The sequence below is a fragment of the Propithecus coquereli genome, unplaced genomic scaffold (genome assembly GCF_000956105.1).
Source record: "Propithecus coquereli isolate 6110/MARCELLA unplaced genomic scaffold, Pcoq_1.0 Scaffold47, whole genome shotgun sequence".
Lineage (NCBI taxonomy): Eukaryota > Metazoa > Chordata > Mammalia > Primates > Indriidae > Propithecus > Propithecus coquereli.
In genome coordinates this window covers 5903155-5927863 of record NW_012150507.1, presented here as the reverse complement: position 1 = coordinate 5927863, position 24709 = coordinate 5903155, and the positions used below count along the sequence as shown (strand labels likewise).

General features: G+C 38.3%; 1 protein-coding gene across 2 annotated transcripts in view; it reads left to right on the top strand.

Annotated features, from left to right (window-relative positions):
• Positions 1–24709, top strand: part of PPAP2A (phosphatidic acid phosphatase type 2A) — a 116920-nt gene that overhangs the window by 83775 nt on the left and 8436 nt on the right. For both annotated transcript variants that reach the window (XM_012655285.1, XM_012655286.1), the window contains exons 3-4: positions 3007–3287; positions 16066–16123. In XM_012655285.1, the coding sequence (XP_012510739.1) occupies positions 3007–3287; positions 16066–16123 (339 nt within the window). The remainder of the gene's footprint in view (positions 1–3006; positions 3288–16065; positions 16124–24709) is intronic.

The following is a 24709-nucleotide window of genomic DNA, read 5'->3' as shown; positions in this document are numbered from 1 at the left end:
TAGTTGTCCAGCTAATTTCTTTCTATTTTTTTAGTAGAGACGGGGTCTTGCTCTTGCTCAGGCTGGTCTCGAACTCCTGACCTTGAGTGATCCACCCGCCTGGCCTCCCAGAATGCTAGGATTACAGGCGTGAGCCACCGCGCCTGGCCTAACTTGGAATTTTTAACTATTTCAACATAACCTGTGAGAAAGTTATCTTTACACTTAATAAAACATCAAGTAAATTAATGTGAGTGTAGATTTCTTGAAAATGAACAGACTGTTACAATTCCAGTTTATTCGTTAAGTCAGCCTCTTTCAGGCAGTACTTAGTTAGACTTAGATACGCTTAACTTTATTTACTAGAAAGTAAATCACTTCTTTAAAAGAAAAAATCACTATGATTCAGACTTCACACCGGGCCTTTGACATGACTTGCAAGTGATCCATTAATAAATGAGGGATTGAGGGAAGCTGGTAGGGAACCAAGATTAATAGTTTCTCAGAAGTCTTGGGAGAATTTTAAGAAGCAGGAAATGGTCACTGAAGTCAAATACTACTGCGAAGTTAAAGTAAATGAGGGTTGATAAAAATCTGTTTGCTCTGATGAGACAATTTTGACTTTTGAGAAAGATTCCATAGAATAAAGGGAATGGAGGTGGTTGAGATATTTAGGAGGGGAGTGGAAGATGTGGAAATGTGCCATTGATTTTAGACTATTGCTTTGGGAAGGTGGGCTCTGAATGAAAGACACTAAACTGTAGGGACAATGCAGAGGAATGTAAAATCATCTTGGTTGTTGGAGATATAAAGGACATGGTAAGAGAATGCTAATGGGTGTAGGTTTAAGAGGTTGAATTACACTGGTTTAAATAATTATTAGCTTTGATTGTCATAAGTATTCTGTTTTACTCCCCCAAATGTTATAGTTCTTTGAATATTTATCATATCCTTAGAATCTAAGTAAATAATGCATGACAAGTCATCTCAGTTCTGGGATTAGGCCACAGTTAGTTTAGGTGTAGACTTCACTGAAGGTTAAGAATTGGCATAAATGGCTCAAAGGGCAGGATAAGGTATTAAAATGAAACAAAAAGAATATGGCTATCTTGTGTAGATAAAATGGACAGACATCTTTACATTTAATTCAGAAGAATTGATTTAGAACTTCTCGACTGTCTATTTCTCTCAATAAAGAGGGAGTGCATAATACAAGATGATATAAGTGTTTGCCAGCTTTAGAGTCCTTTCCATTCTCTGGTTAAGTTTCAGTTTATGCTACTTCTGTAGATCAGCTTTTAATCTGTGCCCAATACTCTGAATGTTCCTAGCAAACTGATCTTCTGTCATCAGTGGCTTGAACCAGGATTTGGGTGGCCATAAACAGTGATGATTATGACTAGGAAGGCTCACAAAGTTCAGTACCTGTTTCTGGAAAATAATTGAGTGCTTAAGAACAGCTGATAGTTGAGATGTGGAAGTTTGAACTGCTAAAATTGTGGTTGATTAATACACCTGGCATGTTTTTAATTATCAAAGATCAATTCCATAATGAAATGTTAGAGAAATCCTTTCTGGCTACTTACCTATCAGAAATTACTGCACCCCCTTAACGGCCTAAGGAGGCAATATATACTTAAACGCCAGGCTTCTGTAGGCCGTCAGGGATAACCCTAAGCAAAATTGTGAAGATATGAGGTCCCTAGAAGTACATATCATTTTCCTCTCCTGTGACGTGGTCTCAGAAAGGGATGTGATTAATTCATTCACATTAAGGACTATAATGAGGACTGTATTTTTGTGAGGCTTAACGTTTTTAAATTAAGAGTGTTTGCCTTTTAATTGAAGGCAGCACCTTTAATTAAAATTTACTGACCAGCTACTCTGCTTTAAATCACTGTGGGATACCAGCTCTCTATTCAGCAATTAAGAAATCCTCCTTGCTTTTGTAAAGTTCATAGTCTAGTAGTCAAAGTTATAACATTCTAATTATGGAATTCTAGGAGCCAATGAGCCAGATAAGGAAAGAATTTTTGGTATCAGGTCTTGAAATCCCTTTTAGGAAGTAATCATTTATTTCACTTGTAGTAAGGCTTATCCTAAAGGCAGTTAATTCTCATTAAATGGAAATGTTTCAATGCTTTATAAAATTGTTTATATAAATTTAAGGTGAAGCAGGGAGACTAGTCTGCATCTCCACTGAAACTTTATTACCTATATTCCCTATACACAAATTAGCAAGCAGACTATTCTCTGTTTAAGTGTTTATTTTGGTCTTAGGTAGAGAGAGTATCTTACTGTCTTATTTAATAAGCAGATGTTGTTATTTATAATGTTGCCATTCAGTATTCTTTGAATTTCGCAGGATATTGATTTAAGTTGTAAAGCATTTGGAAACCTTTTTATATCTTTAAACTTATGACTCAGAGCCCACATGTAAAGATCTCCTGGAAGGCAGGACTGGAAGACTCTCAGCTAAATCCCTGCCCTCTGTACCCTTGGCATCAGTGTTAGATCCTGGCTTTTATATTAATTAGATTTATTTCTTCCCTGAAACTATTTTACCCTTTTTAATATGATGGACGTCTTTGATTCAAAGGAATGTTTGAGAAAAATGAAGATGTCAAAAGTACTTATATAAGGGAGTTTCTGATTAGGGAGGTTTGTGTTTTTTGCTCAAGCCATGGTTTTTGTCCTCCAGGATACATCAGTGTCTACTGAAGCTCAATTTTATTTTAATACAAGAAAAGAAATAAAGTCTTGTTGTTTCAGGTAGGCTATGAAATGATTTTGCCTGAGCCATGGCTTTGTAAGCAGTGTCCACAGTTTATCTGACACTTTTTTTTTTTTTTTGCAGTTTAGAATTAGATATCCAGAGTGGACTCCCCAATTGTAAAGAAAAAAAGTGGTGGGACCGTTTTTAAAACGCAGATCTTATTGTGATTTACCATTTTCTTTTCTATGTGGTGTTTTGTTTTAAGTGCCTGCTTGCTACTTTAACATACTATTTTTCTTTTTCTTTTTCAGATGGTTCTTGGAGAAACCCTGTCTGTTTACTTTAACCTCTTGCACTCAAATTCCTTTATCAGGAATAACTACATAGCCACTATTTACAAAGCCATTGGAACATTTTTATTTGGTGCAGCTGCTAGTCAGTCCCTGACTGACATTGCCAAGTATTCGATAGGCAGACTGCGACCTCACTTCTTGGATGTTTGTGACCCAGACTGGTCAAAAATCAACTGTAGTGATGGTTACATTGAAAACTACATATGTCGAGGGAATGCAGAAAAAGTTAAGGAAGGCAGGTGAGTGTTAAATCTCGAATGCTTGTTTTATCTTGTATGTGCTTTGAATAGAAGGTGTCAGTGACTGGATGACAAGCCATCTACTAGCTTAAAGAGAGAAACTAGTGTAATCACTGGGAGGTGAATTGAAATCATGTTTGACCTGTTGTCTCTCTCCTCATTCTTTTTTTCTATTTTATTCCTATTCTCCATTTAAGAGCATTTTACTACAGCTCTTTTCTTTTTCTTTTTTTTTTTTTTTGAGACAGAGTCTCACTGTGTTGCCCGGGCTAGAATGCCGTGGCATCAGCCTAGATCACAGCAACCTCAAACTCCTGGGCTCAAGCAATCCTTCTGCCTCAGCCTCCCGAGTAGCTAGGACTACAGGCATGCGCCACCATGCCCGGCTAATTTTTTATATATATTTTTAGTTGTCCGATTAATTTCTTTCTATTTTTAGTAGAGACGGGATCTCGCTCTTGCTCAGGCTGGTTTCGAACTCCTGAACTCAAACAGTCCGCCCGCCTCGGCCTCCCAGAGTGCTAGAATTACAGGCGTGAGACACCGCGCCTGGCCTGCTACAGCTCTTTTCATCGCCAGTGTATAAGAATGTGAAATGAACCTTATAGATTGTTGAGTCCAGGGTCAGTAAACTGTTTCTTAAGATACCGGATAGTAAATATTTTAGGCTTTATGGGCTGTGTGGTCTCTTTCACAACTATCAAACTCTGCCACTGTAGTAGGAAAGCTGCCATAGACAATACTTGAATGAATGGAGTGGCTATGTTCTAGTAAAACTTCACACAAACAGTGGCTGCCCCAAGGTTCATAGTTTGCTGAACCCTGATGCAGTACAACCATTTATGAAGCTCTGCTAGATCTTTAGTATTCTTAGAGTATTTTTTTTTGTAAGGTAACTTGGTTCAGGTTGTGACAGTTCTAGGTCTTCAGGTTGGTAATACATCCACTTTCTACATTCAGAAGTGTTATTAGACATGAATGAAATAGAATGTTTAGAACCTAGAAGGTCCAGCTCCTTTAATTTAGATTGAGGAAATACCAGAGGCCCAAGAACATTAAGTAAAGCCACTAATTACTAACAGAGCCAATTCCTCATCTCAAGTTTCAGAATTGTCAGCCTTACCTTTTCTGTGTGGTTGACCTTTTTATATTTTAAGATAGGTTAATTTCTCTTTGTTCATCATTTATTCATAACAAATACTTTCTCTGGGTAAAACATCCTTCGATTGGTTTTTTATATATGATTTCCAGACACTTTATTGTCCTGTTGGTTCTCTTGTAAGCAACATAGGCCTGCTAGTAGCTCCTATTTTTTGCATTTAGTGGGAGTGAAAAAGACAACTTATATAACTAGAGTATGCACTACGCTACGTGCTGGGGATTCAGCAGTGAATAAGACATCTGTGGTCCCCATCTTCATGGAGCTTAGTCTAGCAGGGAAGATTTACATTAAACAAATAAGAATGGAAGAGGATTGGCCTGTCTCTATTGACCAATCTCAGCTGCTTAATCACAAGCATCCTCATCATTTCATCCAGTTGGTTGCAGCAGACATCTGCTGTAATCACTTGACCAGGTTCCATGAAGCTGTAGTGTATAATACCAGCACTGGACAACCAAACAGACACCATTAACTTTTTTTTTCTGAATATTTGGTTTTGGACTGTGTTCAGCACTTTATCCAGCCATTGTGCTAAACACTTGCAATTGTCAAAATAATCCATTTCTATCACACATAACAAAATGGTGTAGAAATGGTTCGCCTTCATGTCATGACAGCAAAGAAAGGCAAGCTTCAAGATGATTTCTCTTCTGATGCTCAGCTAATTCGTACAGTACCCATTTATCCAGCAGCTTCTTTACCTTGCTGATTTGTTTCAAATGGTCCAATATTGTTGGGTTCGTAACATCAGACCTTGTTGCTAATTCACATGTAGGTTGAGAGGGATTCACTTTCACTACAGCTTTCAGCTCATCATTATCCACCTTGGTCTCAGGTCGCCCACGTGGCTCATTTTCAAGATTAAAATCACCAAGGGAACTTCTCAAACCATCGATGTACTATGCACTCATTAGCCACATCCTTCCCAAACATTTTGTTGATATTTCAAGCTGTCTGTGCTGCATCGGTTCCATGACGGAACTCGTATTCAAAAATAACACGAATTTTTGACTTATCCATGTTTTCACAAAAATTGCTCTTAAAAAAATGTGAAAGATAATCACAAGCCAAACCATGCATTTGGAAGACTGAGGATGTACTGTCACAATAAAAATAAAACAAGAAATGTCAAAGTGAAATGTCAGAGATATCAACTGTCAAACTTAGTACTTAAGGAAATTGGATATTTTATGCTCAATAATCTAATAATATCTTTCCTGGATCAACCAACATAAAATAGACAGGAAAACTCCAATTTTTTCTCTCAGCCAAGGAATTTAAGAAAGTCACTATGGTGATAAGAGTTTACCTAAACTCCAGAGAATGTCCTTGTAAATGTTTTTTAAAACACACAAATTTTTCACACATTTATTGTTTCTCTGGTTCAAGTACGTAAGTCTTAGTTTGAAATTTTCTTGTGATATTTCTTATCGATGAGATATTTGCTTTTTACACAAGCCACTTTGATAAAATGTGAAATAACATAATTCATTTAAAATGGCATAGAAAGAATTATGTTTTGGTCCTTATGTGTCATTCTTGCTCACTCTTCTTAGTGTAGGTACATTGGCTGACATACACTATTACTGTGATTACACTTTTGACTAAGTGCACTTAGACTTTTTACCCATCAGCCTTTAAAGTTTCCACGCTAAATGCACACATAGTTGTCCACTTAAAGTCCTGTGTAAGGGTTGGGAAAACAACCTCTTTAAAAGCGGTGTGAATATTTGGAAACCTCAAATTACAGAGGTATATTCATTAATAATTATTATTTATAATTTTCAATGAAAAGATGTCTTGGTAAGCTTTGGGGTTCTGAAGCAAGGAGAAACGAAAATCAAATATAGAAATGAAGTTCTAGGGGTCAGGGTGGAAAAAAGAAAAAGCAATGAAGTTCTAGGAAGGCTTTTTATCTTAGAAAAATGTGATTTCCATCAGTGTTTCCAGAATGAGTCAGTTGTTGCAGTTTCAGAGCTGTGTAATATTGGAACATAACTGTGGCTTTGCATTGCTCTTCTATTGTGGAGTATAGTTTGGCTGGATACAGACTTTCCTATTCCTTTTCTCTTGAATTTTAAAACTCAGGAAGCCAAAAATGCAAAAACATTTTGGTTTAAATATTGCCTACAGTTATTAAGATTAGAACGTAATCTGCTCTTTTAACTTTTTTATCTTTACAGCCTGTCCTCATATAAATTTTTAATTATAAAATTATAATGCTTAGCATTGGGGGAAAAGGGAACATAAGCGCCCAAAATGAGTTGTTTTTGTTGACTATATAAATGAGTCAGAGTTACATGTTAGGATGAGAATATCCTCCTACAATTTTGGTTTTTGGTCTTGATTTTTTCCCATTCTCTTATTTTCTCCCCACCATCCTCTTCTTTCCTGTGTGTGCACACACTCTTGTGCTCTGTCTGCTGTTACTGATATCACAGGACTTTTACTGGACTTCAATTGTGGTGGCCATTAGGTCCTAAACATAGGAGTGAGAACATAAATGCAGTTTAATGGAATATTTATTAATTGTTATATTTAGAGAGTTTCTATTCATAGTTTAAAATTAATACTTGAGAATTTACTCTAACTTAAAAGGGCTATACTCACAACATTAGAATATCCGGTTATTAGGACTGTCCTTGCTTATGCTAATGAGAATGCCATTCTTCTCCGTTTAAAAAAAAAAAGCTAATGAGCACCAGTAGTTGAGACCTGTAGCTCCCTCACCAGGTCAAGATCCTCTTTAGGCTAGTAGTGGCTTTCAAACTTTAGCAGTTCATTAGAATCATCTGGAGGGCTTGTTAAAACACATTGCTGGGCCACATCCTGAAATGTCTGATGCAGAAGGTTTTGGGTGGGGCTTGATCTTGGAACCACACTTTGAGAACCACTGCTTTAGATCACCTGGATTATGAGAACATGACATTGCATGACTTCTATCCCAGAAGGTGGGAGCTGATATTTTTTTTTGTTGTTGTTGAGACAGAGTCTTGCTCTTTTGCCCGGGCTAGAGTGCCGTGGTGTCAGCCTAGCTCACAGCAACCTTCAACTCCTGGGCTCAAGCGATCCTCCTGCCTCAGCCTTCCGAGTAGCTGGGACTACAGGCGTGCACCACCATGCCCGGCTAATTTTTTCTATATATATATTTTAATTGTCCAGCTAATTTCTTTCTACTTTTTTTAATAGAGACAGGGTCTCACTCTTGCTCAGGCTGGTCTCGAACTCCTGAGCTCAAACGATCCACCCAGCTCGGCCTCCCAGAGTGCTAGGATTACAGGCGTGAGCCACCACGCCCGGCCTGGGAGCTGATATTTACCCTGTTAGGTAGGGTGGATTTAAGGTTGTATACAATTAGCTGGTCTATTTGTGATAGTACAGTATAGCAACTATTGGCTGCTTTAAGAGATTCACCTTTTTCTGGCTTTTATTTGAATTATTTATGTTTAAGTATAAGCTCAGTGTTTCTGATCAATTTTAAGTGACTAATCTCTGGCTTTTATGAATCAGATATTCAATGCAAAGGTATTTCTGTTTGGATTTTGGCAGCCTGGTATTAATTGTAGTATGTATGATTGAATATAAGAAATAATTTTCCTTATTTAAATGCAATCCATACGCAGGTAAATAAAGCTGAAGTTTGAGGAAGTACTTTCTAAAATAGTGAAAACCCATTGTATCTAGAGTGATTAGCTCTAGTACTTAAGTACTTTACACTTTGAGAGAATGAATTCTTCTGTATGGTCTAATTGTAGATATTACTGGTTAAGCCTTTATGACTGCAAAACGATTCATTTTCTTCAGCCTTACCATATTTCTCATGCATGTGTATATCAGTAACTAGACAAACTTTTTTTTGTGAGACACGGTCTTGCTCTGTTGCTCAGGCTGGACTATAGTGGCATCATCGTACTGCAACCTCCAACTCCTGGGCTCAAGCAACCCTTCTGCCTCAGCCTCCCCAGTAGCTGAGACTACAGGCGTGCACCACCACACGTAGCTAATTTTTCTGTTTTTTGTAGAGATGGGGTCTCACTTTTTCTCAGGCTGGTCTCAAACTCCTTGCCTTAAGCAATCCTCTCACCTCAGTATCCCAAAGTGCTAGGATTATAGGTGTGAGTCACTGCGTCTGGCCTCCAACCTTCTTTTTAATCATATATGTATATGATAATATCAGCATATAGAATGAAGAAGGGCATGATTTTAAAAAATCCTTTACTTTATGAAAGGACATTAGTTACTAGTGTATTTAAATAGAATGTAACTTAAAGGCCAGTACATCTTTCTAGATCCCTGTTCTGAATGTCATTACCTGATAATTTAGGCCTGTAGCTGTGACTACCCCCTCACCCTTCCACCACCCTGACTCTTTTGCCCCAATGTTTCTCACACTGGAGCTGCACTGGAAACACCCAAAGGGTTTGTTAAAGTATGGATTGCTGGGCCTCACCCTCAGAGTTTATTGTAGTGGGTCTGGGGTAGGGCCCAAGAATTTGCATTTCTACAACTTTCCCAGATGGTGCTGAGGCTGCTGATTGGAGAACCACTGCCTTAGCTTCTTCCATGAAGTTACTAAATTCATCTAATGTCTATTGCTCTCGTGTCCTAGTCACTGTGGGAGCTACCAAAATGTGCATGTTGCTCTTATGGTGCTCACTACATAGATAAGACATGTTTGGAGATTGAGTACATGATAGTGTGGATGATAGAAAGTGATACATGCCTTAAAGGTAAAATGCTACATACAATCAGAGGATGGTAATATTACTTCTAGTTGGAGGAGGCATTTTGGAGGATGAGTAAGATTTGAATGTGTAGAATTGGGATGGAACATGTCTCAGGTCCAGGGATCAATACGATCAAAGTCAGGCAGGCTAGAGGTTTAGGGTCTACAAGTCAGATATTAGAAGACTTAGAGTAATACTCTAAGGAGTATGAGCTGCATGTTGTAGGAGATGAAGGGAAGGAGTGAGATGTGGAGACCAGTTGGGAGAATGTGATACCAACCCAGGTACAAGGCAATGAAGGGCTGAAACAAGATATCACAGCAGAGCATATGTAGAATTTAGCAACTTACTTTTGGGGAATAAGAGTTTTGCTGAAGTTGAAGAGCAGGGTCCTGGTAAGACAGTGCTACTCAGCCTCCATGCAATGTGCAGGTAAGGAAACTGACAGTAGCCCATGAGGAGTACAGAAATTTGCTGTACCAAAATGGCACCAGCCTCACCTGGACCAGCTAATTTACTGACTAGCAACCTACTGACCTGTGTGGATCTTGACTTGACGTCCTGTGGTGCTGTTCTCCAGTGAGCAACAGACAGAAAAAGCTTTTGTTGCTAAGGAAATTTTAATGCCTCTCTTTTGGGAAAGTGAGGTTTGGGAAGACATTAGATAATATTATCTAATATCATTACTGTCCATTTATATAATGAACTTAACCATCTATGCACTGGAGGGAGATATTATAGGATTGGCTTTATTCTTTTATGTTTATGTTATGTTAACCATTATTTTTCCTTATGTAATGTATTGCAACTGCCATGTTTTGCTTCTGAGGTAATGTTTGGAAACTTATGAAAAAGACAGGCAAGTTTTCAAGACTTTTGGTTTATTTGAAGGACAGAAATGCTCCTTTGAAAATTGAGAAAATCTTCACACAGGCAGTGGAAAACAGAATTCAGACAATTCCTAAACTCTTTCTCTTTATCCTTTGTTGTTGTTGTGCCACTTAACCTTAGCTTTAAGAATGTTTTTAAAACCTGAATTTTTAAAAATTTACAAGAGTATACATCTGCCACTTCATCATTATGGATATTATTTGCTCAACTAATCTGACTGCCTTTGATCAAAATATAAAAAGGATTTTTGAGCATTTTGCACACATTAATGAAATGATCGCCAGATGTGTTGGGAAGATGCGTTAGGTTTTGCTTGTTTAAGTTAACACATTTTGACATTCTGCCCAAGATTTCTGACAGAAGAGTGACAAGAGCAGGAAGTTAAATTGGATTTCCTAATGCTCCTAGGCTTTGATGATAAAGTCCTAATTTCTAACTCACTATAAGGGAAAAATACATCAGAGGGTAAGATATCAAAATTAGATATCTTATGTGGCTTGGTATAAAATTTTTTTTTTGAGACAGAGTCTTGCTCTGTTGCCCTGGCTAGAGTGCCATGGCATCAGCCTACCTCACAGCAACCTCAAACTCCTGGGCTCAAGCGATCCTCCTGCCTCAGCCTCCTAGGTAGCTGGCACTACAGGCATGCGCCACCATGCCCGGCTAGTTTTTCTATTTTTAGTAGAGATGGGGTCTTGCTCTTGCTCAGGCTGGCCTCGAACTCTGACCTCAAGTGATCCTCCCTCCTTGGCCTCCCAGAGTGCTGCGATTACAGTTGTGAGCCACCGCACCTGGCCTGACAAATTGGTATTCTCTTGAAATGATTACACATTGGCAGTATCTATTTTTTTCATAGATTAAGTCTAATTTCTACTTTGTATATTTACTTCACATATAAACCGTAATTCCTGTTCTTTCTAATGGGTACTCCCCTGCCTGGAGATGGCAGAATTAAAGTTCAGAATTAAAGGGTTTATCTGTCGTTCCCCGGGGTGAAATCATAGCACATTTGGAAGGAGTTGGGAAGACTCAGATTTGAGCCTCAAAGAGATGTGACTTTTCAGCAAGTAACTGAACCTATGTGAGACTCATTTTCTCTATGTGAGGAGTAGAACTACTCTGTATTAAGTACTTGAATGTACTTGGTGGCTTGTAATAATTACAAGTCTTTTGACAACCTTTCTGCCTTAGACTGCTTTAGGAATCAATTTCGGGATGATTTTTAGGGGAATAAGGAAGTCCTAATTTGCAGTAGAGCCAAGTTTGGCATCCCCAGGGAAATGGTGGTATAGTAATAATTGGAAACGTTTGTGAGCATTGGTCACTGTATAATTGAAAGCAAATTTCTGTTGCTAAACTCTTGTCTCCTAGTAAAGTGATTGATTTTCGATAGCATTTCACTAATTCTAAGTTTTGTTTAAAAAAAAAAAAACCTTCTATTTCTGGCAATATGGAGGATTAGAAATGCCTACTGATATAGTTCAACTAAATGCACTAGATAATATATTACACATTTTTGTGTATTATATCTTAGAATATACATAAATCTTAAAACATTTATAAATGTTTTTAATAAATACTTCAGCTGGTGGGAGAGTAAAGGAATTTTTCTGAGGCCAGAGTCAGTATTACTGATCCAGTGTGGTCCCTGGAAGTATCTGCCAGTTCCTGGTAGCCTAGAGCCTGAGCAGTGAATATGGGGCACAGGAGATAAAGATTGAGGCTGGAGGAGAGTAGGGAGATACATAGGAAACACATGGATAATACAAGGACTCCCAAATGGCAGCATCCTCCCATTGGGGGCTATTAAAAAGAATTCTTAACCACAAGATCACACTCACACTGGTCTGCAGCCAGAATTCATGTTATTTGGCTAAAAAAAAAGAAGTCTTGAAGTTTAAAGTGGGTTGGTAGTGAACTCAAATCTCTGGAAGAACTGTCTTTAAACTACGACCTCTAAAATTTCCCACAGAGAAGAGTCCCAGAGGCCTGAGCTCATGTTCTAATATAAATCAACATGTATAGTATCCCAAGTGAGAGTAAATACAACAAATTACATAAAATGTCAAAGGTTGCAGGTATTGGAATTACCATATAGAATATAAAATAAATATATCTACGTGTAGACTAAAATAAGAGGAGATGGAAAATATGATGTGGGATGAAGAGAATCAAAATTGACCAGACAGGCTTGAAAAAGAACTGAAGCGACCTATAAATGACACATATGTATTAATTTAAATTTTAAAATATATCATGTTGATTAAGTAGATTAGGCACAGCGAAACAGAGGACAAAATGAAAGACCTAAAGAGACCAAGATTAAAATACAGAAGAAAAGTTAAGAGATGTGGAGGAGCAGAACAAAAGGTCTTATGGAGGATACCCAATATTTAAAGATACAATGGCTAAGAACTTTCTGAAACAGGTAAAGTATACAAATACTCACTTATACGAAGCCAATGAATACTAAACCAAATAAATAAAAAGAAATCCCTACTAGATACATGATAATAAAACTTCAGAATATTGATGAGGGTGAGAAGAGTAAGCAGTTACGGAGAAAAGACAGATAACCCCCAAGGAATGGCAGACAGATGGCTTAAGCTTAACAGCAAAAGTAGAAGCCAGAAAATAGTGTAATGATAGCCTCGAAGCGATGAGAAAAAAATCATCATCCTAGAATTTTGTACTTGGGAAAACTATCATTCAAGAACGAATGCAAAATAAGATATTTTCAAACTAAAATAATACCTGGCTGGTTATAATGGCTCACTCCTGTAATCCCAGCACTTTGGGAGGCTGAGGCAGGAGGACTGCTTCAGGCCAGGAGTTCGAGACCAGCCTGGGCAACATAGCAAGACCCTGTCTCTACACAAAAAGTACAAAAAATTAGCCAGGTTTGGTGGCACATACCTGTAGTCTTTGCTACTTGGGAGGCTGAGGCAGGAGGATCGCTTGAGCCCAGGAGTTGGAGGTGCAGTGAGCTAGGATCACACCACTGCACTCCAGCCTGGACGTTGGAGCGAGACCCTGTCTCAAAAAAAAAAAATAGCTAAAAGTGTAATTTTTGTACTTTGTAGCTTTGGAGAGTGGGAAGAAGAAGAAAGTTGGGTGATGGGGAAGAGCAGAGAGATGGATGATTAGCTGGGCTCTTTGTGATTTAACCTCCTCATGAGCCCCCAAAATACCAAATGAAGACTTTATAAGTTGATTGTTTTTGATGACTGATAAAGGCTGGATTTGGTCGTCTTTGCAATTTATAGGACCCAGCACAGATGGGGATGTTGGAGTACGGAGGTGGAAGAATGCTGAATTGAGGCGGGACTCACAGACACGGGGGGAGGGAGATGGGGGGTGAATGCTCTGAAGGGTATGATATGGAGTTCAGGCTGAGTTTAATCAGCTCTCCCAGGAGAAGGGGGTTCTTGGACTGACAAATGTAAGGAAAAAAAGCATCATAAATTTGTCATTTGGTATAGAATTCCATTCATAGTAAGTTACATGGTCAAAACCAGTCTGCTTGCTAATTGAAGCTCGCTATTGTTTAATAGACCATCCCCCAGAGTTAGTGAAAACAGTAGCATTTCAAAATACATTTTTACTGCAGATTTTCTTTCTGAAAAGAGTTTCTTAAGATTTGATGGAAAGCTGGCTTAAATTGTTACTGTACTGTGTCTGCCTTCATCAGAGAGGGTATAATGAAGTGAGATGGCAGTCTAGGATTGGTTAAAATCTAAGATTGGTTAAATCTAAGGGCAGGGTTCTTAGGTTAGGGCCAAAATTTAAACATTTCAGTTGAGTTCACTATGATGAAAACTGCATTTGGACTACTACTTGGGTTTTATTAAATTACATACAAATACAAATATTTAGTTCATTTATAAATTATGGGCATAATAAGATACCTTTAGGGGCTGTATCTCCCAGAGACTCCAATGAAGAGTTAGATTTGTATAGAATATGAATAATTTGAATTTATATTTTTCATGCTTTATTCTGTTAATTTTCTTTTTAATAGAAGTCCGTATTACTATGATCTGCTTGATAAGTGACTATGGGTAAAGACTTAAAAACTGAGGTTGAATATAATTTTCCCTTTGTTTTTAATATCTGTATGTCAAAGTTATAACCAGACTCCTTTGCTGATTGTATACAGAATAAAATCTATGTTTGTATTCATAATAAACTGAAGCCATTTTGTTTTCAACTAATGAAGTCACCCTGTGGCTGATTCAGAGCTGTTTAAAACTATTATTAATACATTAGTTTGTAATTTATGATTTTTGTGGCACAATGTACAAGATTTAGTGAAACTTGCTCGGCTTTGAGAATATTTCTGTGATCATGGTTATGTTGGCTTTGACAGTCCTTCAGATTGGCTTTTATTAATTTGTAGGCTCTTCAATAAAACTTACTGAAACTAACTATAAAACATACAGAACTCTGCTCTAATTATTGAGTTTAAATTAAGAATTTTAGGCTGGGAATGGTGGCTCACACCTATAATCCACTTTGGGAGGCTGAGGCTAGAGGATTGCTTAAGCCTAGGACTTCATCACCAGGCTGGGCAACATAACAAGACCTCATCTCTATTAAAAAATTATCTGGGCATTGTGGTGCACGCCTGTAGTCCCGGCTACTTGAGAGGCTGAGGCAGGAGGATCGCTTGAGACCAGGAGTTTGAGGCGTCAGTGAACTATAGTTGGGCCATTGCATTCCAGCGTAGGTGACAAAGCGAAACCCTGTTTCTAAAAAATAAAATAAGAATTTGTGTTGATCCATCCTCTGTGGTCAAATAGAAAGGCTAACACGTGATTTATTTTTCTCATTTTGTGTAGATTAAACCCAGAAAATTATTGTGTTTAATTTTATAATTCCTGGTTGGCACAGGAAGTTAGAAGATTCTCTTTCTTAGGAATATATCTGATTACAAAAAAGATAATAAAAATTCTTGGTAGACACATCATCAGTATATACTTAAATAATCCTTATTTTCCCACCTACCATCAGTTACCAAACATATACACGTAACTTTCTGGTATGAGTTTTAGGAGTCTTTTCTCCTCTCTGAATCAGGGAACCAACATCTCCCTTAAATTCATTTTGAATAAGGCAGAGTATATATAGTAAGTAAAATAGTTGAGGGTCTGTCCTTCTTGTTTTCGTTCTTATTCTTCTGTAGGGAAAGGAGTCAGGAGATGCATTCTCATCATTTGCATGAGCATCTTTTCATGGTATACTTTTACCATACCTAATTTACATGCCTTTTCTGCATCAATGGCCAATTCTATGTAAGCAGAACTTAGATCTTGAATGTTAGTGAGCTTTTTCTTTTTCAGATGCGCTATAAAATAAAGTTTTGTGAGCATTCTATTTTTTAGGTGGAAAGAAGATACTCAGATGTTTATAGACTATAACATTGAAAAAGGCGATTCATCTACTGCAGTACTGTCAGTGCACAATTTTAAAATAAATATTTATTTTAAGCACTTAATCTAGTGGGAATTGTGAGGCAAGATGTGTGCCCATTTAAAACACTAAAATATTAATATGAGTGGAAAAAAGTAATCAACTTCTGGGTGTTCCAAAGGAGGTATTACATTATTCAGGGCCTAACCCTACAAGTGGAAAATAAAACTTTAATCATGGTCACATAAATTTATATGTAGTAAAGTCAAGATCATTTATGCCAGTTATGGCTTGTCAAGTATTTCTCTTCTAACATCTATAGAAATGCTTGGCAAGTTTGTTCACATGATTCATGCTTCCTGAGAGTTTCAATAAAATGGTACTGTCTAGAAATGTGACCTCATACCCTTCTTGGACTCTTTAATGTTCATGTCCTAATTGTCCCCCTACCCCAACTCTTCTAATTTCTAAAGGTGTGGAGGGAAGGAGCTGTGTGCAGCCTGAAGCTAAAGAGGCGATTTATGAAATCAGGAATATTCTCAGCCGCCAGGAGATAAAATTGACATTTCTCCTCTTTCTCTTCTAGGTTGTCCTTCTACTCAGGCCACTCTTCGTTCTCCATGTACTGCATGCTATTTGTAGCAGTAAGTACTCTGGGTCTGTCGGTGGTTGGGTTACGTGCTACGTGGAATTAATGTGTTCAGCATCAGCGTCCTCTCCTGTGCTGTTAAAATAGCAAGTGGCAGAAGCCTAAACAGACAATCAGCAAGTCTATAAAGTCTTGGGCTAAGAATGAGTTAATGTGTGCCTGTATTTTGGGCCTGTATTTTCTGAAGTGCTGTTCTGGAACACACAAACAGCTTCTGTGCAATCACTGATCAGAAGGGCCAGGCCCAGGGGACTGCCGTTGCCTGCTAACTTCCTCCCTTAATGGGAGCTGCTCTCCTCATCTGCAGCTGGACACACAGCAGCTGGCTGGTCTGAACACAGCAGCTGAGCCGCTCTCCTCTTAGGCTCTGCTGTGGTAAGGAGTCAAGTTTTGATCATTGGAAGTTAAGGCAGCTGTCCTTGCTCCTATTTGAGCAGGCTTTGTTTTTTGTCCATTTTCTGAAACGTTTCCCAGACTGTTTTGCACAGGACCAGAAAGGTTTCAACTTCTAGGAGAGGCAGTTGCTGCTTCAGAAGCCTGTCATCTATACCAGCAGTCCCCAGCCTTTTTGGCACCAGGGACCAGTTTCATGGAAGACAGTTTTTCCACACACCTGGGGAAGGGGATGGTTTCAGGATGATTCAAGCACATTACATTTATTGTGCAGTCAAACCTCTCTGCTAATGATAATCTGCATTTGCAGCCACTCCCCAGCGCTAGCATCACTGCCTCAGCTCCACCTTAGATCATCGGGCATTAGAGTCTCATAAAGACTTTGACTCAGGCGGGGCAAGGACAGTATATGTAACCTAAACATTTGTACTGCCGTAATATTCTGAAATAAAAATATATGTATTAAAAAAGAGATTCTCATAAGGAATGCGCAACCTAGATCCCTCGCATGCAGGCCTGCTCTGTGGACATGCAGGAACACATGAGGAGGCAAGTTAGAGATACAAGCACAGGGAAAATTACCTCAACTACAGTTCGGTAATTGGGTCAGTAAGAGCCATTTAGATGTAAAGTTATAATGATAAAAAAAAAGTCCAGATAAATAGATTTGTTTTAGACCAAGGCCTTTCTGGAGAAGAAAGCAGGTCAGGGCAACTATGCACTGCATTTCACTGACTCTAGACAGTGGAAATATTTGCTCGATGTGGATGTAGGCCCAGCTTTGATTTCAGCCCTGAATACACAGATGTGTCCTTGCTTTCCAGCTTTCACATTTATGTTCAACATTTAACCTCCACCTCCCCACCCCCAAATTCCTTAGGCAGTGACTCATCTTGTTTCCTTGGGCATCTTGGCATCATGATCAGTCCCAGATTTGGGTGGAGATACAGTCATTTAAATCCTCTCTGAGGATAGTCTTTGATAGCCAAAATTTCCCTGTCAATTCCTGGCACCAGGACATTAACTTCTAGTTATAAATATCTCTTAAAGAAAATACCCTGACCCTTGTTCTCCTCTGGCAGGCAGCCCAGGCCTGTGGTGCCAAGAGAGTTGGCATCAGTGAAAGCCTCCTAGGTTGGTGGGAGCTCAGGGCAGGACTGCTTTGCTCATAGCTAGTTTATGTGCTTAGTGATCCCCCTTGAACTTGGCTGAATGCCAAAGATTCCAAATTTATTTGATTATTCAGGAGAACAGCCATGGTATGAGACTGTTCTTTTTTTCAATACAGTGAGGAATGTAATATAACACTTTTCCTGAGACCATTCTATTGAGGCTGAAACCCCAGATTATTTATATTACTGCCTGTTCTGAAATTCCTCTCACTATCTGTGCTTCAGCTATACTCTCCTCCCTGCCACAAAATACTTCTCATCCAGGTCTTGGCCCCTCCCCTGTGTTCAGACAGTGCTGCCCACCTATCTAAATCTTAGACTCTCACACCACTCACTTTCCTCAAGATCCATATAGTCTCTCGTTTACCATTGCCCACATGCTACCTAGCATTGTTGATATTTCATGATGATGTTTCCCAAACTGTGGATTGATGCCAGGCACTGGGCAAATGATGAACAATTCCATGGCCTCAGTGTAGTCTTCTCAGGGCTTCCATTTCACCACCTTTAGGATCCATGGAGTTCCTAAATTTAGATCTTGAATGAATCCCACCTCAAAATTAAGCTTGCCTTACAGTGTTCTGGCCAGATCTGTCATCAACTGTAGGTAGAACAATCAATTTCAATTTGGTTTGCCTGGCTTGGTCTTGAAAGCAGTCCTTCAAAATAAGTAGACCAAGGTACATTTCTTTGTGTTGAGCATGCTATTGTTAGTGTAGGTCAGGGGTTGGCCAGGTTTTTCAGCAAAAGATCAGATGATAAACATTTAGGCTTTGTGGGTCACGTAACCCTTTAAAAATGTGAAAACCATTCTTAACTTGCATGCTGACCCCTTGACTATAGTTTAAAATGGAAAAAAAAAGTCTTATTTTAAGAACAGAATATTAAGAGACTATGAGATCATCATAACATTTTGTAGTTAAGAAGTGTTAACAAGGTTATTCAAGGAAAGGTAAAATAAAAATAAAACGGTTTCAAAAAAATACCTTGTTCAACAATCAGATTTATTTTAAAGGTGAGATACTATAATTAGATCCTTTAACGGAAGCTAAATGTTTCAGAAATTTCAACCAACAATGTTTATATCCTACCTGTCTTAGTTTGGGATGCTATAACTGTGACAGAGAGGGTGGCTCACAAACAACAGAAAGTTACTTCTTAGTCTGGAGGCTGGAATTCCAAGATGAGGGTACCAGCATGGTCGGGTTGTGGTGAGGGCCCTCCTTCAGGTTGTAGACTGTCTTCATACAGTGGAAGCGGAAAGGGGGCGCTCCAGCGTCTCTTGTTAGGGCATTAATCCCATCCATGGGGGTTCTGCCCCTCGTGACCTAATCATCTATCAAAGGCCCCACCCTGCTAATCCCATCACTTTGGTGATTAGGATTTCAATACATGAATTTTGAGGCGATGCAAACTTTTAGGCTATAGCACTATCCTTCAGTGATAGTGAAATACAGAATGTACAAATAGTATCTCAAAATTTTTCATTTTCTGATTTAAAAAAGTATTAATATTTACATGAAAGAAAAAATGTATATACTCTCTAAGTTTTTTCCGATACGGCCCTGTGCAATGAAAAGTCTTTCATTTATTTTGAGCGAGTCTTCCTTGTGCACTTTGTGAAACTATCGTGAGGCTCCTCACAAAGTGGACCCGCAAGTGTCGGGTGCTGTTTGGATTAGGAGCAAGGCCTCTGCAATGCTCAGTGGAACATTTTGCTGCCTGCAGCTGAAATGGCCAGCTTTCTACAGCCCTCCTTTCTGGGCTGGAACATCTCGTTATTTTGAGCAGATTGGCTCCTGCTATCCTTATTGCCCTAAGAATAGAAAATTGCCTGTTGAATTTCTAGTAATATCCTAGCTAAGAAGCTTTTGCTTATTTCTTTAAAATTATTAGGGCCAGTAGCTTGTCTCCATCATATTTTTTTTTCTTTTTACTCACCAATGTACTAACAAACATGTCTCCATCATGTTTTGAGTGGAAAGCTTTACTTTTGCTAAGAGAGACAGGACACTTGACCCTGCACTGAGCAGTAAGATTTACCTGGGGTTTTCATGAGGGGTTACTGCCTGATGAGAGATTCTAGCCTCTGCAGCCCTCCCAATCCTAATATTCACTTTTCTGGTGAAGAAAGCTCCAAAGTAGGAGACTCACAGCTAGAAATAAGAGAAAGGGTGGAAAGGGCAGAGCAGAAGCAATAATACGAAGTTCTTCACTGAGGTGCTCCCCAGAGGCCACGGCTTCCCCCTGTGTCACTGCAGGGACAGCACAGGTCCATGAAGGCCGGATGCAGAACAGCAGGGGGACAAGGAGGAAAACGGATGGAGCTGGCAGGACTGCCAGTTGTGCACGCACAGAGGGTTTTGTAACTAGGGCAGTCAGTAAAGCCCAAGTCAGCAGAGAAAGACTTCCCTACATGGAAGGCAGCTCAGGAGGCTCACCATTGTTCATGTTGCTCTTCTTGGAGGCAAAACCCACATGTAGGTGCAATAGCGATGCCTGCTTTCAGTGAGGGCGTCCTGGAGGATGTTGATAGATTCCTAAGGCTAATTCTTAAACTCGTTTCTGCTTTCTAAAACTGAGCTGTATACATCAGTGGTATTATATGATTTGCTCTGAGCTCTTACTTTGAGTCACCATCTAGAAAAGTTGAACTATAGGAAGTTCAAGGATTTCTCCTAATGGAAAAAGGGATAAATAGAGATAGGCCTAACTATATAGTTTCCTTCTGAGGCCTTGCGGTAGACTTCTTCTCCATAGTTACCTCCTATGGTGTTTGTATATACGGTCCCTTTCAATAGATGAAAATAGGGGAGGAGGAATGTGAAGGTTAGTGAAATATATGATGTATTATTTTTCCTGTTAACTCTTCTTCATTCTAACTTTGTATCTCCTAGAAATCTACATATCTCTTCCTTTCTGGTTGTTCTGGAGTTATTTTCCTGTACCTACTAGCAGGGATGACACTAGTGGCAGGCTCAGGTGTTGCTTTTGTAAATATGACCACTCCTGAAAACATTTCAGGACAGTGTTCAAATTTGTGAGCAGCGGTAGTTAGTAGAGGGAGCAGTCCTTTTTAAGGAAGGAAGGAAAGGCGTTTTGGACAGGGCAGCTAACTGAGGGTTCTCCCCTATCCATTCTTCCTGTGTCAGGCTAATTCTTGTATTAATAAATACTCTTTGCTTCCCCTTTTAAAAACTGAGTTACTGTTGCAAATCCCCCTCAGCATAGCGCTCTGGATTAGGCCCTCCTTTTCTATCTTTCCATAGTGGCTGTATGAATGTACATTCCCACCAACAGCATTTAAGAGTTCCCTTTCTCCACATCCTCTTCTGCTTCTGTTATTTTTTGGTTTTTTTTGATAATAGCCATTCTAATTGGGATGAGATACTATCTCATTGTGGTCTTGATTTGCATTTCTCTGATGATTAGCAATGCTGAGTATTTTTCCATATATTTATTGGCCATTTGTATGTCTCCTTTTGAGAAACATTTGTTCATGTCCTTTGCCCACTTTTTAATGTGATTTTGTTTTTCTTTTTGGTGGTTGAGTTGTTTGAGTTCCTTGTATATTCTGGATGTTAGTCCCTTATTGGGTGAGTACTTTGCAAATATTTTCTCCCATTCAACAGGTTGTCTCTTCATTCTGTCACTCTTGTTTCCTCTGCTATGCAGAAGCTGTTTAGTTTAATATAGTCCTATTTGTCTGTTTTTTATTTTTGTTGCCTGTGCTTTTGAGGTCTTAGCCAAAAAATCTTTGCCTAGACCGATGTCCTGAAGTGTTTCCTCTGTGTTTTCTTCTAGTAGTTTTATAGTGTTGGGTCTTGCGGTTAAGTCTTTAATCCATCTTGAGTTGAGAGATAGTGGTCCGGTTTCATTCTTCTGCATATGGATGCCCAGTTTTCCCAGCACCATTTATTAAAGAAGGAAGTCCTTTCCCCAGTGTATGTTCTTGGCTCCTTCATCAAAAATCAGTTGGCTGTAATTATGTGCATTTATATCTGGGTTCTCTATTCTGTTCCACTGGTGCATATGTCTGTTTTAATACCAATTCCATGCTGTTGTGGTTACTATAGCCTTGTATTATATTTTGAAGTCAGGTAATGTGATGCCTCCAGCTTTGTTGTTTTTGCTCAGGATTGCTTTAGCTATTCAGGCTCTTTTTTAATTCCATACAGATTTTAGGATTATTTTTTCCTATTTCTGTGAAAAATGACATTGGTATTTTGACAGGGATTGCATTGAATCTGTAGATTGGGTGGTATGGTCATTTTAATGATGTTAATTCTGATCCATTGGCATGGAATGTCTTTCTATTTGTATCCTCTTCGGTTTCTTTCATCAGTGTTTTGTAGTTTTCATTGTAGAGGTCTTTCACCTCCTTGGTTAAATTTATTCCTAGGTATTTTATTTTATTTTACTTAATTTCTGTAGTTATTTTAAATGGTATTGCTTTCTTGATTTCTTTCTCAGCTAGTTCATTATTGGTGTATATGTTGATTTTATATCCTGCAACTTCACTAAATTTATTTATTAGATCTAAGAATTTTTTGGTGTAGTCTTTAGGTTTTTCTAGATAAAAGATCAGTGTCATCTGTACAGAGGGACAGTTTGACTTCCTCTTTTCCAATTTGGATGCCTTTTATTTTTTTCTCTTATCTGATTGCTCTGGCTAGAACTTCCAGTACTACATTGAATAAGAGGGGTGAAAATTGGCATCCTTGTCTTATTCCAGTTCTTAGAGGGAAGGCTTTCAGCTTTCCCCATTTCAGTATGATATTAGCTGTGGGTTGGTCATATAAGGCCTTTATCATGTTGAATTATGCTCCTTCTGTGCCTAGTTTGTTGACAATTTGTATTATGAAGGGATATTGAGTTTTATCAAATGCTTTTTCTGCATCTATTGAGATGATCATATGGTTTTTGTTCTTAATCCTGTTGAGGTGATGTGTCATGTTTATTGATTTGCATATGTTGAAACTTCCTTGCATCCTTGGGATAAAATCCACTTGATCATGGTTTATTTCATGGTTTATTATCTTTCTTATGTGCTGTTGGATTTGGTTTGCTAGCCTTTTTTTTTTTTTTTTTTTTTGAGACAAGGTCTTACTCTATTGCCTAGCTAGAGTGCAGTGGTATCATCATAGCTCACTGCACCCTCCAACTCCTGGGCTCAAGCGATCCTCCTGCCTCAGCCTCCCGAGTAGCTGGGGCTATAGGCATGCACCACCATGCCTGGCTAATTTTTCTATTTCTTGTAGACATGGGGTCTTGCTCTTTCTCACACTGGTCTCAAATTCCTGGCCTCAAGCATTCCTCCTGTCTCTGCCTCCCAAAGTGCTAGGATTATGGCCATGAGCCACTGCGCCAGGCTGGTTTGCTCGTATTTTGTTGAGAAATTTTGTGTCTGTGTTCATCAAGGATATTGGTCTGTAGCTTTCTTTTTTGTTGTATTCTTATCTGGTTTTGGCATCAAGGTAATGCTGGGCACATAGAATGAGTCTGGGAGAATTCTCTTCAATTTTTTGGAATCATTTGAGGACAATTATGTTAGGTCTTTTCTATAACTTTGGTAGAATTCAGCTGTGAAGCCATCCAGTCCTGAACTTTTGGTGGGAGACGTTTTATTACTGATTCAATCTTGGTAGGTTGTATGTGGCGAGGAATTTATCTGTGTCCTCTAAGTTTTCTGGTTTGTTAGTGTATAGTTGTTGATTAATTATAATCTCTGATGATCTTTTGTAATTTTGTGGTATCCGTTGTAATGTCTCCTTTTTCATTTCTGATTTTTATTTGGGTCTTTCTTTTTTTCTTGTTTAGTCTAGCTAGTGGTTTATTGGTTTTGTTTATCTTTTCATAAAGCCAACTTTTCATTTCATTGATGCCTTCTATTTTTTTTAGTCTTCATTTTGTTTAGTTTTGCTCTGTTCTTTTTCTGTCTTTCTACTAATTTTGGGTTTGATTTGCTCTTGCTTTTTCTATTTCCTTGAGGTGTATCATTAGATTATTTACTTGAAATATTTCCACTTTTTTAATGTAGGCATTTATTGGTATTAACTTACCTCTTAGCATTGCTAAGGTTTTGGTATGTTGTGTTTCTACTTTTGCATTTGTTTCAAGAAATTTTTTTATTTCTTCCTTAATTTCTTCCTAGGCCCAGTGACCATTCAGGAGCATGTTGTTTAATTTCAATGTATTTATATAGTTTCTGAAGTTCCTCCTTCCTGAGAAGATACTAGATATTATTTTGATTTTTAGAAATTTGTTGAACCTTGTTTTGTAGCATAACATCTCTTGTATCCTGGAGAATGTTTTGTGTTCTGATGAGAATGTGTATTCTTTAGCTGTTGGATGAAATAAATGTTCCATAAATGTCAGATAGGTCCATTTGCTTCAAAGTGCAATTTAAATCCAGTGTTTTCTTTTTAATTTTCTGTCTAAATGATCTATCTAATGCCTTGAGTGGGATGTTGAAGTCCCCAACTGTTACTGCATTGGGGTCTCTCCCTTTAGATCTAGTAATATTTGCTTTATTGGGGGCTTCAGTGTTGGGTGGATATATGTTTAGAATTGTTATTTCCTCTTGCTGAATCATATTTTTGTCTCTTTTTACTATTTCTGACTTAAAGTCTGTTTTATCTGATATAATTATAGCTATTCCTGCCCACTTTTGGTTTCTGTTTGCATGGAATATCTTTTTCATCCCTTTACTTTCAGTCTAAATGTGTCTTTACAGATCAGTTTCTTGTAGCTAGCATATAGTTGGTTCATGTTTCCTTATCCATTCAGAAAGTCTGTATCTTTTAATTGTAAAGTTTAATCTCTTTACATTCAAGGTTATTGATATGTAATGGCTTATTCCTGTCATTTTATTACTTGATTTCTGGTTATTTTGTAGATCTTTTGTTCCTTTCTTTCTCTTACTGTTCCGCATTATGGTTTGATAGTTTTCTGTAGTGGTAACATTGGAGTCCTTTCTCTTCCTTATTTGTGTGTTTGCTCTACCAGTGGGGTTT